This window comes from Carya illinoinensis, chromosome 5, assembly GCF_018687715.1.
Source record: "Carya illinoinensis cultivar Pawnee chromosome 5, C.illinoinensisPawnee_v1, whole genome shotgun sequence".
Classification (NCBI taxonomy): domain Eukaryota; kingdom Viridiplantae; phylum Streptophyta; class Magnoliopsida; order Fagales; family Juglandaceae; genus Carya; species Carya illinoinensis.
The window spans coordinates 32,022,648-32,040,289 of NC_056756.1; the positions used below are offsets into that span (position 1 = coordinate 32,022,648).

Here is a 17,642-nt window from a genome sequence, read left to right on the forward strand (position 1 = left end):
GACCAGATATTATGTTTAGTGCGTGCTTATGTGCACGCTTTTAATCATCTCCAAAAGAATCACATTTAATTGCAGTTAAGCGCATTCTTAGATATCTTAGTGGTACAATTAACCTAGGGTTATGGTACCCTAAGCACACATCTTTCGATTTAATCAGCTACACAGATGCAGATTATGCTGGCTGTAAAATAGATCGAAAAAGCACTAGTGGAGTATGCCATTTCTTAGGTCATGCATTAGTTTCCTGATTTAGTAAAAAACAAAATTCTATTGCACTATCTACTGCTGAGGAAGAATATGTTACTGCGGGTAGTTGTTGTGCTCAAGTTCTCTACATGAAGCAACAACTTGAAGATTTTAAACTCAAGTATAATCACATTCTAATCAAATGTGATAATACAAGTGCTATAAATCTTTCAAATAACTCAATACAACATTCTAGAACTAAGCATATTGAAATAAGATATCATTTTCTTAGATCATGTGCAGAAAGGCGATATAATACTAGAATTCACAAACACACACGATTAGTTAGCAGATATTTTCACAAAGCCTTTACCAGAAGATAGATTATGTATGATCAGAAGAGAAATAGGTATGATGCATGCTATGAATATGTCTTAAAAGATAGACTAGAGTTAATAAAAATAGAGATAAATTTTTTAAATACTTTTACATAAACTTGAGATTCTTAGCCTCATGTTTGAGACGCTAATTCTCTTCATACAATATCATGTCATTCTTATCCATGGGAACCGGCAAGCAGAATGAAGAATCTAATAAAGATTTTAACTGTTTATTCTTCTGCTAAATGATTCCTTCCCTTGTGTGAGACTCTTGAACAATTCGTTGAAGTACAAAAATTTGTTCTTTGAGCTTTTCAACTTCGTGATTTTTGGCTTGTAGCCGCTGAGAAAAAGCAACAATAGAGGAAGAGTAGTGAGTCCCAAGACTCATCAAGTCATAAATAGCATCAGAATCTGACTTATTAGTCAGATTATTATTTTCTTGCTGCAACATGGCACCAATGACAGCTGCAGAAAGGACAGGAGGTTGAGATGTAGAATGCTTCATGGATGGATTTAGAGAAATGTTAGAAGAATGAGCCATTGAGAAAAGAATAGAAGGCTTAAAACGAGAATGTTGAAAGAATGCAGATGAGTTATAGAGATGAGATGAAAACTTGATGCGGATTGGATGAACTTCAGGATTGATTTTATAGAGATAGCATAAAGAATAAGACAAACTATTGTCTCTTCAAATCTTATTTAGTCAAAAGAAATACAAGATATGTTGGACACACATTGTCAAAAGTTTTCTTACTAAGCCAGCGAGATTAACAGTAGATTGTCCCTATTTTTCTAGTAAACGATGAACCTCTGCTGTTATCTGCCGATGTTGACCTTGTATCTGAACCCTTTCTCGTTCCAGCTCCTCTATTCGTGGTTGCAGATCATGAGCATACCAATCTGTAAATTTTTTCAACTTTTGGTTTTTTTGCTTTAGCCTTTTATTCTCACTATCCTTATTAGCAAGCTTCTGTCGTAACTCAAATATTTGCATGTTCAGATGATCAATCTCACTCACCCTCGCCATTAACCTTCGAGACATGATCGTAACAGAGGCAGCATATTGACTACTGAGCATTCTTGATTCTGCAATAATCTCATAATCAGCCTTACTAGAAAAACGGTTCACTGCTCCTATCATAGTATTGACGGTCTCAGGAGAGAAGATTGATGATTGATGCGTCAAGGGTTTCTGATTCAAGTCTGAAACATTAGTGGAAGAGAATTGCTCAGCCATTTTATCGTTGTGGAAAAACAAAACTCAGGTCAAGAGCGATTATTTTTTTGGCATCCAATAGATGAAAATGATCATTTTTTTATAGCAATTCAGAACCTTCAATCACGTTTGTCAACAACATCAAGTGATTGTTTAAATCTTCAGCCGCACTAAATTCATGGAGTTAGGCCTTGAGACTTTGCAGCATTTGTCGGGTCACGGATGGCTCCTTTTTTCAACTATCTACAGTGACTATTAAACGTATCATTTTCTTCAGTCCATTTACTTGCTGCCGATCCTTTTTAATGATGCCAAAAGGGGGAGAAGTTTTAGACTAGAACATTAACATTGTTTAAATTACTAAACTTGTTATATATGCTTGGAATTATATTTATACTTTTGCTTGAAAAACTAACGCATATTTTCAGAGGGAGCTTAAGTATTAATACAGGTTTCAAGTTCTATCAAGTATTTGTCATCATCAAAAAGGGGGAGATTGTTGAACCCAAGGTTTCAAGTTTTATGTGATTATAAATCTACACATGGATTTTGATGATAACAAATGAATTCAAAGAATAAAGGAGTTTCAAACTCAAGTTGTTCACACAATGGAATCAAGCACATCAAAGAACCAAGCATGAGCAAAAAGGAAATAAGTTCACATTAAAGTCATAGAGTAATGTTGTAAATCTCTTAAAATTCGAAATTAGGATTAATACTCAAAATTAATATTTTATCATAAAACATTAAAATACATTTTCCACATCTGCATGAATTTTTTTGAAAATTAAATTTGAAAATTTTGAAAGATGATTGATTGTCATCTTTTGCATGTGCATGCCTTGATTAAAGGGTTGAACTTTGAAAATATTAAAGATGATTGATTGTCATCTTTCACATGTGCATGTTTTATTTGAATATTTTCAAAAGTGATTGATGCTTTTTTAGACTTATATAAAAGGTAGATGATTTTTTTTGAAAAATTTAAAAAGTAAAGTGTGCTCATTTTGTCATATACAAAAAGTAAAAGATTAGGTTTGAATTTTTTGAAAAGGAAAGTGTGCTCATTTTGTCATATGCCAAAGTAAACGATTAGGTTTGATTTTTTTGAAAAAGTGAATGATATTGTTTTTGACAAGTGAAAAAGAAGAACCTTTTATTTGAATTTTTTGAAAAAGTGAATGATGTTGTCTTTGACATGTGAATCTTTTTAAATTTGAATATGAAGTCTCATATGCCTATAAATAGATCATTTGAGAGCTTCACATTTACAACATCCAGAGCATACAACATTCATTCAAAGCTTTCATTCTCTCTTTTCTAAGCATTGAGCCTTAATTCTTATTCATTTTGAGAGATATAGTTTGCGCTGTATTGTTCTTATTTCATTCATTGAGGAGTGTTTTCTGATAACCTACCCACTATCAGCTTTTGTATCAGAAAAATGGTGTGTATAACCCTTGTGCGTGTAGAAAGTATTCTATACGGGGAATAGTTGAATCACCACTTGTAAGGTGATTGCAAGTGTAGAGGGTGTTCTACACGGATCCTTTGTAGCGGTGTTGTTCAAAGGTGTAATAGGTTTCTATTTCCACCTGAAGGAGGTTGAATAGTGAATTTGGGAATCCTCAAGGGGTAGCTTGAGGCGAGGACGTAGGCAGTGGGGCCGAACCTCGTTAACATACTGAATTTGCTTCTCTCTTACCCTTACTCTTTATATTTATTGTTATTTCATATTTTGTTTATATTTTATATTATATATTTGATTTATAATTGTTATTTTTTTAATACAACTCAATTCACCCCCCTCTTGTGTTAGTCATTTGGGCAACAAACTTGTTGCTACCTAGGGTGTCCGTAATAGAGCATGGGGTCTGGGCTACACACTTGGCCATAAAAAGGTTGAAGGATCACTTGCTAAAGAACCTTGGTTTATATCTGAAATCTCTAAATTTGAAGTTCATCTAGGCTAGTCGTGCCGCTTACCAAGTTTTTGACTTCTTAGATAGAGATATGATGTTTGATACTTTTCCTCCTCCCGCTCACTGCAACCCTTGATTTTCTTCCTTCTGCTTTCCTTTGCATTATATCACTGTTTCGACAACAATACTTCTCATATAGTAATGGCAATTTATTCGTTTTAGCTTATATGTTGTGCTTGGTGAGTGTGCATGTGCCTACGCCTTAATTAGGGCATGACGGGTATGTTTGTGCCTTGAGTGTTGGAATGGTGAATATGTTTGTGTTGTTCTGATTTGCATGGAGAAGCTATTTGTAGGTGTGCGTGCTCTCGTCAAGTTCTCAATTTTTTAGCTTAGGCAATATATGGGCTCAACCACTCTAGGTGGCGAGGAATAAAACATTCAGGAGTTGTTTCCTCTTTTGATCGTGGGTGTGAGTAAGGGCACTATGTATTAGTGACTAGGTGAGAGATAGGCTCAACTACTCTAGATGGTGAGGAATGAAACATTTAGGAAAGTTGTTTCCTCCTTTGGTCGTCAGTGCAAGTACGGAACTTGGCTTTAAAGACTAGGTGGGAGATGGACCCGACCATGCCAGGTAGCGTGGAGTGAAACACTTAGGAAATTTGTTTCCTCCTTTGGTCAACAGTGCGAGTCCAAAACTCAACTTTTGAGACTAGGCGAAAGATGGGCTCAATTGCACATGGTCACCTCGACTTGTCCATTGGCTTAAGGATGCTTTAGGGAGGAATATTTCACCTTGATTCAGAGTTCGCAGCATTGGCTTCAATAGTGGTCAAAGTCGAACTGCCAACCATTGTCCGAAATGATGCTTCACGGTATCCCAAATCGACATATGACTGCCTTCCATTGGAATCTTGTGATGTTGTTAGTAGTTATGGTTGTTAGAGTCTTTGCTTCTACCCACTTGGTGAAGTAGTCCACGACGATGATCATGAACTTGACTCCCCCCTTTACCGAAGGCATGGGTCCGACCAGATCAACCCCCCATTGGCAAATGATGAGGGCAACATAATGGACGTAAGCCCATCAGGCGGGCAATGTGGTACTAGTGCGTACAGCTAGCACTTAGCACATTTCTTGACTAACTCTTCCGCGTCCATAAGGGCTTGTGGCTAGTAATACCTTGCTCTCATGGCCTTTGTTTCTAGCGCCCTTCCGCCCGAGTGGTTCCCCACATACCCTCTCTTGTATTCTGTCATGACATATTGAGTCTCTTCTCTTGAGATGGATCTAAGAATGGGTGTGGAGAAACCCCTTTTATACAACACTCCACCTACCAAGGTGAATCGGGCTACCATATTCCTCACTTTTCTCGCTTCCCAAATCTCGCCTGAGAGTTCCCTAGTAGACAAGAATTTTGTAATGTCTAATGCCTATTCTAGGGCTTCTGTCCTTACCTCCTAGATCTCAAACCCGACTTCTAGGCTGCCTATCATTCTAGTGGTTACCTTCCAACGTAGAGTCATGTCGTCTATACCCAATGGGGCCCATGCCAATCTATTGGCCTTCCAATTATCTTCTCAAGGCATCTAGCTAAAATGGAAATAGCTTAAGCAATCACGTTGCTCAAGCACCTGTTGTAGGCATTTCTTAAGTTTTTCGCCCTTTGCCATATACTCTCCCATGATCTAGTTGACCACTACTTGAAAGCCTACTTTCACATCTACCTCCTTGGCTCCCATGGCTTCCATCACAAAGAGTCTTATCAGGACGACCTAGTATTCTGCTTCGTTATTGGTGATCCTAAATTCAAGCCTTACGGCATAATACATTTCTTCACCGTCGCTGGTCACCATATATACACCAATTCCCCTACCAATTTGACAGGACGAGCCATTGACATACACTTGCTAGGGCCTTCTAACATAAGTTCTTTGTACTTCTTTGGAAAAGTTGGTGAACCGACTATGAATTCGGGCAATGCTTTCCCCTTTACTGTGATTTAGGGAAGGTAGTCGATTGTGAATTTACTCATCTCGATCGACTAGTTTACTAAGCAGCTGGATGTGTCCGACCGTTGTAGTACCTCTTTAAGTAGTGCCTTCATTAAGACTTTTATTGGATTTGTGTGGAAATATGGTCTTAGTTTGAAAGCAACCACCACCAGGGTGAACACCAACATCTCCATCCCAGGGAACCTGGTCTCAACTCCCTTCAAGGCTCAACTTGGGAAATAAGCCAGCTTCTGTATCTTCTTCTCTTCTTGAACCAGGGTAGTTGACAAGGCCTCTAGCATGACCGACAGGCACAAGTATAGGTTTTTCCCTTGTCTAGTTTGGCTTAGGAGTGGAGGGCCGGAAAAATACTCCTTTAACTAGTTGAACGTCTTTTTGCATTCATTGCCACCCCAGTTGCAAGTCTTTTGTAGGACTTGGAAGGAGGGCAAACAGTTGTCTATTGATCTGGACAAGAATATGTTGAGCGCCACTATTCTTCCTATTAGCTTTTGTACTTTGTTTAGGCTTTTAGGCAACTTCATATCGATAATAACCTGGATCTTCTTTGTTTGGCTTTGATCCCCCTTTCTAACACTATAAATCCTAGGAACTTGCTAAATCATACTCCAAATGCACATTTCATTGGGTTGAGTTTCATTTTGTAACGTTGTAACACATTGAAGGCCTCCTGAAAGTCTAATATGTGTTGTTGTGGTTCACTGCTTTTGACAATTAAGTCTTCTACACAGATTTACATGTTTGTTATTTAAACACGTGGTTCACTAACCTCCGGTTTGTCACCCCTCCATTTTTCAAGCCAAAGGACATTACTTGATAGTAGTATAATCCCTTATCTGTTATGAAGGCGATCTTCTCTTGATCGCCTTGTCTCATCTGGGTTATATTTGGAATAGGTGTTCATGAAATTTAACATCTTGTGACCCGATGTTGAGTCTACAATCAAGTCAATAAATGGTAGAAGAAAATTATTTTTGGGCAAGTTTTGTTTAAATTGACAATCATATCCTCCACTTTCTATTGGGTTTCTTGATGAGAATCATGCTCAAGAGCCACTCTAGATAATGAGTTTCCCAGACAAAACCCATAGCCAAGAGGTGATCAACTTCCTCTGCAATCGTCTCATGCTTCTTTGTGCTGAGACTCCTCCTTTTTTGTCTAACTTTGGTGTTCTATCACCTTCGCATTGATCCTAGGTATCTTTATGGCTCCAAGCAAAGACGTCCTTGTACTCGATGAGCAGTTGCTTCATTTGTTCCCTTACTTTAGGCCCCATCTTGGCTCCCAATTTTTATTGTTTTTTGCAAGCGAGTTCTATCTAAAGAGACCAGCTTAAGGGGGGCGTCACCTTGCCTCAAGCTTTGCTCATCCTCAGTCTTGATCCCTCACTCGATGAGTTTGGGAGGCGGTCATGGTGGTCGGTCATCGAGTGTGGATGACTTGGATACTTTCACATCCTCCTCACCCGCCCCTGAGTTCCTATACATAGCACATCTCTGGCCAGGACCTGTTTGCCACACACCTATCCAACACTACCTTCCGTAGAAAACTTCATCTTTAGATGGTATGTTGAGGTAATGGCCTGAAAAGTGTTCAACATTGGTGATCACCCAATAATGGCATGGTAGGAGGATCGGGTCTTGACCACTAGAAAATTGGTCATGGTTGTGGCAGTGCGCATGCTTGCTCTTGCCGATACTAGTAGGGTGATGATGTCTATGGGTTGTACTGCTTACCCTGAGAACCCTTTTATAGAGTGTGCGATGGCCGTAGCCGACCTTGGTCAATTCCTATCTTCACAAAAGCATCCCAAAAAATGATATTGACCAAACTCCCATTGCAACAAGTATCTTTTGTGTGGTAAAGTTTGCCACCAACATTGTTTCTACTAGTGCATCGCCATGCAGATAGATGACTCATTCACAATCATATCGCTGAAGGAGATGGCGACTATTTGTCATGATTTCGCTTGCTTAGCCAACCTCTTGAAGTTAAAGACCTCTTCATACCTTGCTCTACGTGCATAAGCTTCCTTTCGAGGACGTCGAGTCACCCCCAACCAATCCTCCTGAGATCATATGGATTTCCTCAAAGCTGCATCCCTGTCTTGGCTTTGATGAGGGGCTCTAGTGGGTTTTCTCACTTAGTTCTCCTTTTCCAGACTCTTACTCATGTCATTCCTTTACTCCTGCTCTTGTTTCCTTTCATCTGCTCACCTCGGCGACAAGGAGTTCTAGGCAACTAACTGCTCCAATTCCCCCCACTCTCTTGCATCTCTTCAATCCTTCATTTCAGGGAGTGGTAGTCCTCCGTATGTTATGTACAAAACCAGCGGGTTCTTTCTCTATGGCCACTACTACCCTGGGTCTATTCCTTGCCCTTAGTTTGGATGTTCATGTTCTAGTACGCCACCCTAGTGCTCAGAGTCCTCGTAGGAAAATTCTCCTTTTATCGTATTAGCCCTTTTTTCCCTTTTGCTTCTTATCTCGACCTTTCCAACTATTGGTCCTCTTCGCTCAATCTTATACTTGCTCTACCTCTAACTTCCTTGGGGTGATTAAAGCTCAAAGGGTGTCTTCGGCATTGACGAAATTGTTTGCATGGTCTATAAACTTCCACAATGTGGTTAGGGTCTTCCTCGCTAATTCTGCCATAAAATGGTTTCTAGGCTATATTCCTCCAAATAGTGCTACCAAGGTGATCTTCTTATCTTAGTCATCTACTATTATGCGTTCTTTGTTGAACCTGATGAGGTATGCTTTCAGGCTATCATCTTCCTTTTACTTTGCAATAAGGAGATATGCCACAGGTTACCTCCTCCTTCTGTTGGCCTTGAATTGGGTCAGGAACTACCTGCTCAATTCCTCGAAGTTGTCTATAGAGCCTGGTTGTAACGCTCCAAACTACCCTTTTGTCGTTCTCTTGAATGTCAAGGAAAAGGCTCGGCAGGCAATCTCCACAAGAAAGCCGTGGAGCATTATGTAGGCCTTAAAAGTCTCTAGATGCTTGATGGGATCTTTAGACCAGTTGCACATTTCAACTTACATGACCTTGAATTTGAGTGGGAGCGACATTGCCATTATTTATGCACTGTGCTAATAAGCAGCTAGTCAACAGACGAGGATGCGCCGGTCCTTCTGGCCATCTTCAAATTTGTTTATAAGGCTGCGTAAGTCATGGTGCATCTTTTTCTTCTCATCGTTATTCACCGCCACGGCGCGGGGGGGGGGGGGGAGGGGGGTTCTATCCGTGCTTTATGACTCTACTTAGGCCTACTTGTTGTGGCTTGGAGTGGTGTCACCTTTAGAACCAGTGTTCCTGGGGGGGGGGGGGGAGGGGGGTTCTATCCGTGCTTTATGACTCTACTTAGGCCTACTTGTTGTGGCTTGGAGTGGTGTCACCTTTAGAACCAGTGTTCCTGGGGGGGGGGGGAGGGGGGTTCTATCCGTGCTTTATGACTCTACTTAGGCCTACTTGTTGTGGCTTGGAGTGGTGTCACCTTTAGAACCAGTGTTCCTCCACTTTAAGGCTTCATTCTCACACTGAAGAGTCTCCATCTTCACCATCAGTTTCCTCAATCTTTTCTCCATCTTGGCAAGCCTCCCTTCCATTTTGGCGAGGTGGCCTCTTAATCTCAAGTCATTTGGGAACGCGTCGTGTCAAGCATGCGAAAAGCACATGGTACTTTCTTTTGAAGATCCCACAAACGATGCCGACTATTAAGGATGTGTTTCACACTCCTACTCACGAGTGTTCATAGACCTACACCAGAAAAACCAAGTGAAGGCTCGGGTTTTATGTGATACCTCATATGCCTAAGTTAGGGAAGTATATATAGGCTGCTTATCTCAAGAATGAGAATAATTTAGAAGTTATCATATAATTGTGTATTCTCTTCATACATATAGAGCGATTATTAAAGTGATAGAGCTTGTCTAACGGTTAACCATCCTGATCCATATTAGGTTGCAAGTTGTTAGCGCTTTGAACGTGCCGACAGGTTAGGCAAGATTATTATCCTCAGTGCCTAATTCAGACCTTCATCCTATTGAAATCAATTAATAACAACCTTATCATCCAGTTATTTGGTGATGGTTAGTTCAGGGTTTTACTTTCGCACGATTGCTAGTTATAACCAAGGCCTCTTGTTGGGTGGACTGACAATTCTAGGCCCCTGGGTCATGGAGGTTTAGCTCGTACTTCTCAGGGGATAATTATCCTTCGAGGGACAAAAAGTGGATCCATAGCCATTTGATAGTTGGAGAAATATAATTAAGAGACTTAGATGTGATGCGTTAAACTTTTGCAAGAGCGACGTTAAATGCATCTAGCCAAGTGACTCCAAAAATGAGAAGTGACGAACATGAAGGAGATAGCTTCCTACCAAATGTCTCACCTAGTAAATGCAAATGCAAAGTCATAATTTGGCTAATATGGTTTGTTTTTCATTTTGGCTATTCCATTCTAGAGATATTTCCTCGTTGAATTATCCCTCTATTAACCAAAATATTAATAAAATATTATTGATATATAATATTTTTTTCTAATTTATTTTTGTCATACTATGTAATTTTAATAATCATATGTAATTAATAATCAAATTATAATTAACATATGACTGGTAGAGACAAACTCTATAATTAGACAAAACAAATATTCTACACTAGAGACAATAAAATTACAACATCTAATTGCACTAATCAATAATTTATGGATTTTTTTTTTTTTTTGGATTCATAAACCCCTGAGACTTTGCAACGGGATTCATCTTTAAATGATTGGCTGAGAATAAGTTGCACAATTTGTTTTGGTTTATCCACATACCAACTGTAAATATGGATAAATCAAAACTTAGTTATTTAATCATGTTGCCAATGAGTTAAGCGACAGCTAATTCACATCAACAAAATAACTAATTCCATAACAATGCTCCATAATTAAAGCACAACAGCAGCAGGTAACTAATTCCACAATTCCACAACATCAATACCATCAGCAGGAGGTAGGGGTATAAATCAATCCAGTTCGATCTGGGGGGATGATGGACCAAAATTTTCGGTCCATCATTTTCTCCAAATCGAACCAAATCGAACATGCATAGGGACCAGATGAGACCAGTAGTTATTAGTCGGTCCATTCAATCTGGCCAAATTATTATTTTCTTCTTTTTTTCTTCAAATAAATTAATAAAAAAATTTAAATTATTAAATTTAAATTAAGTGAATTATTAATGTAAATTATGTAACTAACTCATTAAAAAAGTATTTTATATGGTCAATAATAATAAATTAGATGAAAATTATATCATTAATTTATATAATTACTATATAAAAATAATACATTAAATTATTAAAATTATTTTTAGAAATATATATATACAGTTCAGTCCATTCAGCCCGATCCAGTCCAAAATTTGTAGACCCCTGGACCGGACCGAATGTCAATCGATCCACACATTTTGGGACCAAAACTGATCAGTCCCAAATTTGGTCCAATCCGGTGCAAACCGAACCACTCAATCTGATCGATTTCTCTGGTCTGGACCGATTGGCTTACAGCCCTAGCAGTAGGTAATTTGACAACAACATTCCACAATGAAAACAGTAGCAGGTAACCATCACCAGTAGTACTTCCTTATTTTCAAAACACATAACTATCATTCCAACTGCCTAAATCTAGCAGGTAATTCCAACTGTTCAAAACACATAAGAATGCATAAGAAAAATACTACCTAGTCTCAAAATGACAGTGTTACCAAATAATTCTTGCACGTAAGTACCATACACAAAATGAACCACTGTCCCATTCTTTAAGTTATGATAGTCCAAAATAGACAACACTCATTGTGAACAAGCAAAGATCTACCTTCTTCATAGTATTTTTATTGCTCTTTGATTCTTGCCACTTCCTCCAAATATGAGAAGTCATGCTTTGGTCCACAACAAACTTTTGAAATTTTTGAAATGGGAGATTTATTGAACCTGCAATAAGATGATGTTATTGAAAGTAATGCCTACAATCATCCCATGCTTAGTAATAATGAAGGGCATTAACTCATTTTTCTACCCAAAACATTCTGGTACCCTCTCTCATATTAAAAAACAATGGCACCTCTCAATCGTTTCCCACAGAAGCGCTAGCAAAAAAAACTTATATACATTTAAATATGTCAAACTTATAAGACGTATTTTTTTTTTCCTCTTTTTTCCTAACTCAAAAGCATAAAAGGGAAATGAAACATCAAGAGCAGAGTGAAGAGTGAGAGAGCTTCCCAATAGCTTAGCTGAAGTGAATGTCCCATGGAATATCAAGACTTAACAAGCATGAGCTGATATTTCTTTGATGTTGAATATGTGTAATGAACCACGAAAATAAGAGAGTGTTATGCCACAAAACCGAGAGAGAGTAAGAAACCAGAAGCAAAATCAGAGAAATAATGACGCACCTGGGACGATTTCTTGAAATAATTAGTTATGAGAGAAATTTCCACACTTCATTTATAAACATAGATCGAAGCAAAAATGATGATTTGGAAGTAAAAATCTGGATGGAGAGAAGGGGGAAAGAGAAGAGGGAAGAGGGAAAGAGCGAAAATGGTGAAGATGGATTTGCCAGCAAAGAAGAGAAATTTTCGAGAGAAATAAAATAGCATTGGATTTGATGTTTTATTAATTATTGCTTTGGCCTTTGAACAATGAAGAGTCAAATATGAAGGGATGGTTGTTACTGTAGGTAAAAGTCATATAATTTTGTATTTGGATAATCCATATATTTTTATGTAAAATATGTCAAATTATGCATTTCACTGGCATTTAGATAATCCAATGACAGTGCTCTGAGCAGGTATGACTAATGACTTAGAACCTTTGAATCTTGATTAACTCATTATCCGAAAATCTAACTTGATTGTTGGAGGTATCTTCATTGGGATCACCTAGCCACTCATTTTCTATTTTCAGGTTCACGGTAGTTCTAGCAAATGGGAAACTATGTAGAGAGTATTATATGTCTTAGAATGCTTATCAAACCAACACCAGCTTATCATATTTTTCCCTTATTTATTTGTTATATATGCTGAGGCTTTGTCTTCAATGTTGCAACAGGTTGAATTACAATATTTGATGAAGGGAGTTTTTGTTGATGATAGTATTATCTTTTGTCGAGCTTCTATGGTAGAAAATAGGAATCTTCAAAATATTTTATCTCTTTATGGGGTTGCCTCAAGCCAACTATTGAATAGGGAGAAAACTAAGTTATTATTGACGAAATGTGAATGTAGAAGTAAGAAATGCCATAAAGGAATTATGGGGAGTTCACTTTATTCAATCTCAAAATAGGTATCTTGGATTACCTTCTTTTGTTGGCAAATCGAAATTAACCACTTTTAGAGATATTAAAGACAAGGTCTGGGTAAAGTTATGAGGCTGGAAGGAGAAGTTATTTTCGTAGGTTGGTCGTGAGGTTTTGATTAAAACTGTGGGTTGGGTCATTCCCACATATGCCATGAATTGCTTCAAAATACCAAAAGGGATGTTTTGTGATTTAGAAGGGCTAGTTGCATGTTTTTGGTGGGGACAAAGAGAGCACAATAGGAGGGTTCATTTGATGAGCTAGAAACATTATGTCGTTCTAAAATTTCTAGTGGGATGAGATTTTGGGATTTGGAAGCACCTAACATGGCTCTTTTAGCTAAGCAAGGTTGGCGGTTGCAAACATACCAAATCTCTCTTTTTTATTTGGTTTTCAAGATCAAATATTTTCCACACTCTGATTTTTTATCATTTAATCTCGGCTCTAATCCATCTTATGTGTGGCACAGTATATTTGAGTCTAAATCTGTTATTCAATCTGATCATTTGTAGCATATTGCAAGAGGAGTACAAGTGTGGATTTGGCCAAATAATAGGTTGTCGAGTTCACCAAACAGGAAAGTTATTAGTGCTTGTAATTTTCTTGCTTCTGATGCATGTGTTAGTGATTTATTGGACTCTTCATAGTTGGGTCAATGGAAGACAAATTTGATACACCAGGTATTTCTTCCATTTGAGGCTGTTGAATTCCTTAAAATTCTATTATTTTCTCATTGGAATGCTAATAAGATAGTGTGGGGTTGTACGCGGAATTGTTAGTTTAGTACGAAATCAACCTATCATTTAGTGCTTCATTTACGAAATGTTACTATAGATAGAACTAGTTCACATGCGAACTCACATAAATCATTCTGTAAGAGTATTTGGCATTTGCAGTTACCTAATAAAGTAAAAAAAATTTCCTGAAGGGTAGATGGCTTACCCACCAAAAGACAGCTATATCATCGTAAGATAATTGATTCCTATATGTGTGATTTATGTCTTGTGGAGAATGAAGATGTTTACCGTGCACTATACAAATGCTCTAGTATTTCAAAAGTCTTGGTTAATTATTTTGAAAAGGATATGAATTTTTTGGATGAGCACTCTCGGTTTGATAGAGTGGTTGGGGCAGTGATGGATCTCAATGATCCTAGTGTTTTTTTACATGGTTTGTGATTATTGTTTGGAGTGTTTGGAAATTTAGAAACTTAAATATTTTCCAGCATAAATAAGTTTCTGTTTGTGATGTTGTGAGCAATTGTTTTTTCTATGTTGGAAGTTATTTGTTGACTAACTTCTTTATGTTGAAAACCTCCACCAAGTGGGCAGTGCAAATTGAATTTCAATTGGGCTATTTTCAACCAGCAGTATAAGTCTGGGGTGGGTGCAGTCTTGCAGAATGACAAATGGAGTATGATTATGACCATGTCAAAAAAGGAAGAATGAATATTTTTGGTGGAAGACATAAGGGTTTTATAAATTCTTCCTTATATGGGGATCTCCCATTTGATTTTGGAGGGAGATTCTCTTACTGTAATTAAAGCCATTCAATCAACCACTAACCAAGAATTTAGCTATAGTCCTATTATTAGGGAGATTAAGTTATTATTATCTTATTTCCAATCTTTTGATGTTCTTCATATTGGATGACACGGAATGAGACAGCACATATATTGAGCCGGAATGCATGGATTGTTGTAGATACTCGCTAATGGTGGTTTCATCCTCTTAATTTTATTCAAGCAAGTTTAGCCGTGAATGCAGAGGGTTGTTCTAGAGTGTAATGCCAGGACTAATGACTATTTTTATTTCAGTATTTCCATGTACCTGCTTCTTTATAGTGAATGAAGCAATATTTGAATCTAAAATAAAAAAATAAAACTTATTTTAAACAAGAAAAATATTTGCTCCTTTTAAAAAATTTAAATAAATAAAAAAAAAAAAAAAAAAAAAGGGGGTCAATCCCCGATTCTCCATTGTAAAAAGAAACGGGCCCGAAGCATATTTTTAGACCAGACAAATATAGAAAGACATTAGCGGTTGCAAATTCCTCGTCTCTATAAGTTCTTTATGTAATTCCTCTCTCTCTCTCTCTCTCTCTCTCTCATGGAACCTAAATACATGATTTATGGCATCTTTCCCCTTGTAATGTCAATGTTACTACTACCAAGTCCAACTGTATCCATAACCAAATGCAATTTTCCGGCCATCTTCAACTTTGGTGACTCAAATTCAGACACCGGCGGTTTATCGGCAGCATTTGGAGCAGCTCCTCCACCCAACGGAGAAACCTATTTCCACTCTCCAGCAGGACGGTATTCTGATGGGCGTCTAGTAATCGATTTCATTGGTACTTCAGTTTCTCTTCTTTCTTTTCTCCCCTTTCCTTCGATTTTTATTGATTTCATTTTGTTGCTTGAATCATCTATCCATTTTAATTAAGATGGATTCATGGCACTGCTACTGCTGGCATGATCAACACTGCTTCAAAGCTTCGAAATTGGCAAATCAAAAACCTAAAACAAATCAAGCATGGCTGCATAGATGTTTGTGATATTAGGAAAACGATCTGTTTTTCTATTTTGTTTGCCTTAGATCTCAAGAATCAACTTTCACTAAGTACAGGAGCTTTTGTTGAGAATGAAATTTAAATTTAAATTTTTAAATTTATCTTCCAAATCAAATTACTTTACGTAAACACTTTACCCATTTCGTTATCCACGTCTGTTTATAAGTAAAATTTCTCAAAGAATGAAACAGAAATAAGTAGCATACTGCTTGTCTTGTTGGTTTTCAGCGGAAAGCTTAGGATTACCTTATCTAAGTGCTTATCTGGACTCGGTGGGTTCAAACTTTAGCCATGGAGCCAATTTTGCTACTGCTGGATCAACCATCAGACCCCAAAACACAACCATATCACAAAGTGGATATAGCCCCATTTCATTGGACGTGCAGTTTGTTCAATTCTCAGATTTTCACAGAAGATCCCAAGTATTCAAAAAACAGGGTAGGTGTTATAACTGCTCTCTCCTTTCCTGCCAATTGCTTTACTTGGTTTAGGCTATTATTCTCAATGGGACTGTTTCAAAATCTGGCACAGGAGGTATCTTTGAGAATTTGTTGCCAAAGGAAGATTATTTCTCTGAAGCTCTCTACACTTTTGACATTGGTCAAAATGATCTCACTGCTGGTTACAAACTCAACATGACCACTGAACAAGTCAAGGCATATATTCCTGATGTATTGGGCCAGTTCTCAAATGTCATTAGGGTAAAACAAATGGCTTTCTTTTTGTTTTTTCTCTCAGCCTATATAGTTTAATCACGGGTTGCTTTGCTTTCTTTAACATTGCAGAAGATTTATGGTGAAGGGGGAAGGTCATTTTGGATACACAACACAGGCCCTGTGGGCTGCCTACCATACATTTTGGACCGCTATCTTGTCACGGCGGCCCAGATAGATAAATATGGGTGCGCCAGTCCATTTAATGAGGTGGCCCAATATTTCAACCTCCGGTTGAAAGAAACACTAGCCCAACTCAGAAAGGAACTTCCCGAGGCCACAATCACCTACATTGATGTCTACTCAGTGAAATACACCCTCATAACCCAAGCCCAAGAAAATGGTATTTTTAATTTCCTCGTGTCCTCTTTCTCCATTACAGAAAATTTAATTGAAGAATTGCTTTGGTTTGATAAGTTGAGAACTTGATCACCAATTAATTATTTGATTGGGGTTTAATTTGAAGGATTCCAGGACCCACTGATAGCATGCTGCGGGCACGGTGGGAAATACAATTTCAATAGGTTAATGAAGTGTGGAGCAAAGAAGACTGTAAATGGCAAAGAGATTGTGATTGCAAAATCATGCGAAGATCCGACGGTTCGGATTAATTGGGATGGGGTCCATTACACTGAGGCGGCTAACAAGTGGATATTCCAACAAATAGCTAATGGCTCATTTTCAGACCCACCAATTTCATTGAAAATATCCTGTCATTCATAGGAATGGACCACTGAAATCACTTGGAACATTCTCTCTCTCTTTCTCTCTCTCCGTTTTATTTATTTGGGGTCAGGCTTAGTGAGCTTTATCATCTTCTCACTGCTCTTTTTCATCTTCCAAAGAACTTTTTCACAACAGGGAGGGAGGTAACAACCTTTTAGAGAGATTGGCCACCACAGGCCTAAATCATGCAAGCATCCATCACCCCTCCATCTTTATGGCTACACCCGCATGTGAGAATCCTCCTGTAATGGGTCATCTGTAGTCTTTTTCTGTTTTTGTGTCATTTGTTACATTTCTTTTAATAAATAAATAAATAATGTATCATGACAATGATTTCACAATCTCGAGTGCTGGGTGTTCAGAAAAGTGACAAACTCACGATAGTATATGAGGTGAGGTGGTTCAAAACTACAATTCCTATCGTTAAAGGCTCCAAGGGGAAAAAATTAAGAAGGATTTCCTGCAGAATTAGATGGCTCAATGACTGTTTGTTTTTGTTGGATTTTAGTGATGATGAGTTGGTAAAGAGGATTGAAAAATCAGTATCCTCCAAAGTG

General features: G+C 37.9%; 1 protein-coding gene across 1 annotated transcript; it reads left to right on the forward strand.

The window, feature by feature from the left end:
- Nucleotides 1-15,089: 15,089 nt before the first annotated feature.
- On the forward strand, nucleotides 15,090-17,426 carry LOC122311153 (GDSL esterase/lipase At3g26430-like). Its single transcript, XM_043125583.1, has 5 exons — nucleotides 15,090-15,427; nucleotides 15,875-16,084; nucleotides 16,178-16,347; nucleotides 16,432-16,702; nucleotides 16,826-17,426. Exons 1-5 carry the CDS (start codon nucleotides 15,184-15,186, stop codon nucleotides 17,080-17,082), a joined length of 1,152 nt encoding a protein of 383 aa, XP_042981517.1. The 5' UTR covers nucleotides 15,090-15,183; the 3' UTR covers nucleotides 17,083-17,426.
- Nucleotides 17,427-17,642: the final 216 nt, after the last annotated feature.

Excerpts from the sequence above, each read along its gene's own strand:
- LOC122311153 (XM_043125583.1), top strand. The coding sequence starts at position 15,184 with ATGGAACCTAAATACATGATTTATGGCATCTTTCCCCTTGTAATGTCA. Across the intron at positions 15,428-15,874 it reads TCTAGTAATCGATTTCATTG|CGGAAAGCTTAGGATTACCT; the intron begins GTACTTCAGTTT and ends GTTGGTTTTCAG. Across the intron at positions 16,348-16,431 it reads AGTTCTCAAATGTCATTAGG|AAGATTTATGGTGAAGGGGG; the intron begins GTAAAACAAATG and ends TTAACATTGCAG.